The following is a 2,113-nucleotide window of genomic DNA, read 5'->3' as shown; positions in this document are numbered from 1 at the left end:
AAAAAAAAAAAAAAGAAGTGTATATAAAGTATAATGAAATATAATACTATATTGATAGAAACTATAGAAAAAATTGAGTGAAGACGTTTTAGTCATGAATGTGACAACTCCTTCACTGCATTGACGATTTAAGAAACACTTACCATCACGGCCATAACTGTGAAACCCACTGCAGAGATGAGTATCCATACCCTAAAAATAGATACACAACATAACATGTTGTAATGTACTGTAATATTCCTGTAAGCAACACTGACTGTTTTTTCAGAGTTTACAAGAGGTTGAACTTTACAGGAAGTGACACACAGATGACAATACACAGTCTGCTCTGTTAACTGTGAGCTGGTCTGAGCAGTTGAAATCTCACCTAAGCCCGATAGGCTCTCGCACTGCAAACTTCATCTCATTTCCGAGCATCTGACTGATCTGTGAGCAAACAAGGCAAGACAAAATAAAGAGAGAACAAGTTATGAGAATGGAAATGTAAAAGCAATGATGTCATCTTAACAGTTACATATTACCACAGCCTTCAACAAAGCACCACATAACCAAGAACAAAGTACTCTCCATGCAGGTGTATTTCATGTTGCCAACACATCTGCAGCAAGCTACTGGAAATAAAGAAGCACATTACAACAAAGCGGTGGAAAGAAAAGAAGAGAGGCTAAGTGTCAAGAAAGACTTATAAAGATGTTAATTAAAAACTGGAAATGTCTTCACCTCATGACGATTAAGAGAGTATGTCATAACAACATCTTGCAGTGAATTGGGTATGAATAACCAACTACCAAGTCTATGCCAGAACAGAAACCCAATTTGACATAGTTTAACTTAATCCTAGCAAGTACTACGCAATAGTCAATTTATAATCCTGAGAGCCTGAAGCATTTAGTGAGAGCGTGTTTTGAAAAATTGAAAGCAATTGTTTGTTTTTGTTGAATAGAAACACTGTTAATATTTCATTAAAATGCAAAAAAAATGAATCACATCATACAGCAATATTAAGGAGACAAACCCAAGTGTTTTCTTGGTAATATCTGTTGAGAAAGATGCTTTTTCTCTCTTATTTTTTTTTAACTCTGCTCCATTCGGCTATAATATATTAATGTGAACCTCCCAGAAAAACACAAACATCAAGCATGCAAGTGTACTCAGCAGCTCCATTTCTGTTTAGTCTGATATTACCAGTATCTTAATATTCATCTACAAGTGTCTGGAACTGGGCTGGAATAATGTAGTAATGAAACAATTAAATTATTAGTTGATACACAGAAGAATATAAATGACACATTTAATAATCAAAATATTTCAAGTCATTTATCAAACAAAACATTGAAAACATCACCTTTGGGTCTGGGAAATTATGATGGGCTTTTTTTCTTCTTTTTTACAGTTTTCTGACATTGTCTAGACTAAAAGAATGCAATAGACAAATGAAAAAAAAAAATCAGCAGATGAATTGATAATGACAAGAAGAATCATGCACTGGATGCAAATGAGCAAGATCTCTAGAAATAGTGAAAATAAGTGAGCTAGAGCACAATACAGTATCCAATGTGTACACTGTAATGTTCTGCAAGTTATCTAAAATGGGAAAAAGACGATCTATGTTTATCTGTATGTGTGTATATACTGTATGTGTCAAAATATATGGAAAAAACAAAAGGAGGTTCTTTAGATAGCAAGTGCGCTGATACTTTTTGCATGTGAGGAGATTATCAACTCATAAATGTCTGACAAATTCAGATTTATCTTTTTTCATCGTGAAATACATAAAGACATGGGAGGAAACAAAGTAATAACCCACACAGTTTTCTGCCTGAACAGACAGTAACCCACAGATAAATTTAAATTGTTGGTTGACTGTGAAGTTGTTTTACTTTGTCCAAAGCCTTCAGGTCTTATCACTCCCCTAACATCAATGACTTTCTTTCATCATTAAGCATCTCTTCCACCATAAACTGTTCTTGTGTTGCAGCGAGGCATAGCCTCACTGAAACAAAAAAATACACTGAACCATGAAATCCAAAGTAGAGAAGAGGATTTTCTGGCAAGCAGTGTTTCGAGGTATAACTCATTGTCAATTGGAAAATAGTTTTCTGCTTGATGCGCC

At 34.5% G+C, this 2,113-nt stretch overlaps 1 protein-coding gene across 1 annotated transcript in view; it reads right to left on the bottom strand.

Moving 5' to 3' along the window:
• The window catches only part of tp53i11b (tumor protein p53 inducible protein 11b), a 43,591-nt gene that overhangs the window by 4,955 nt on the left and 36,523 nt on the right, over window positions 1–2,113 (bottom strand). The window contains exons 3-4 of the mRNA XM_032523810.1: window positions 368–426; window positions 144–192 (exon numbers count right to left, since the gene is read on the bottom strand). Of these exons, the coding sequence (XP_032379701.1) occupies window positions 144–192; window positions 368–426 (108 nt within the window). The remainder of the gene's footprint in view (window positions 1–143; window positions 193–367; window positions 427–2,113) is intronic.

The sequence above is a fragment of the Etheostoma spectabile genome, chromosome 8, assembly GCF_008692095.1.
Source record: "Etheostoma spectabile isolate EspeVRDwgs_2016 chromosome 8, UIUC_Espe_1.0, whole genome shotgun sequence".
Taxonomy (NCBI): domain Eukaryota; kingdom Metazoa; phylum Chordata; class Actinopteri; order Perciformes; family Percidae; genus Etheostoma; species Etheostoma spectabile.
Note: the sequence above shows the minus strand (reverse complement) of the source record. Positions and strands in the feature narration are given on the sequence as shown.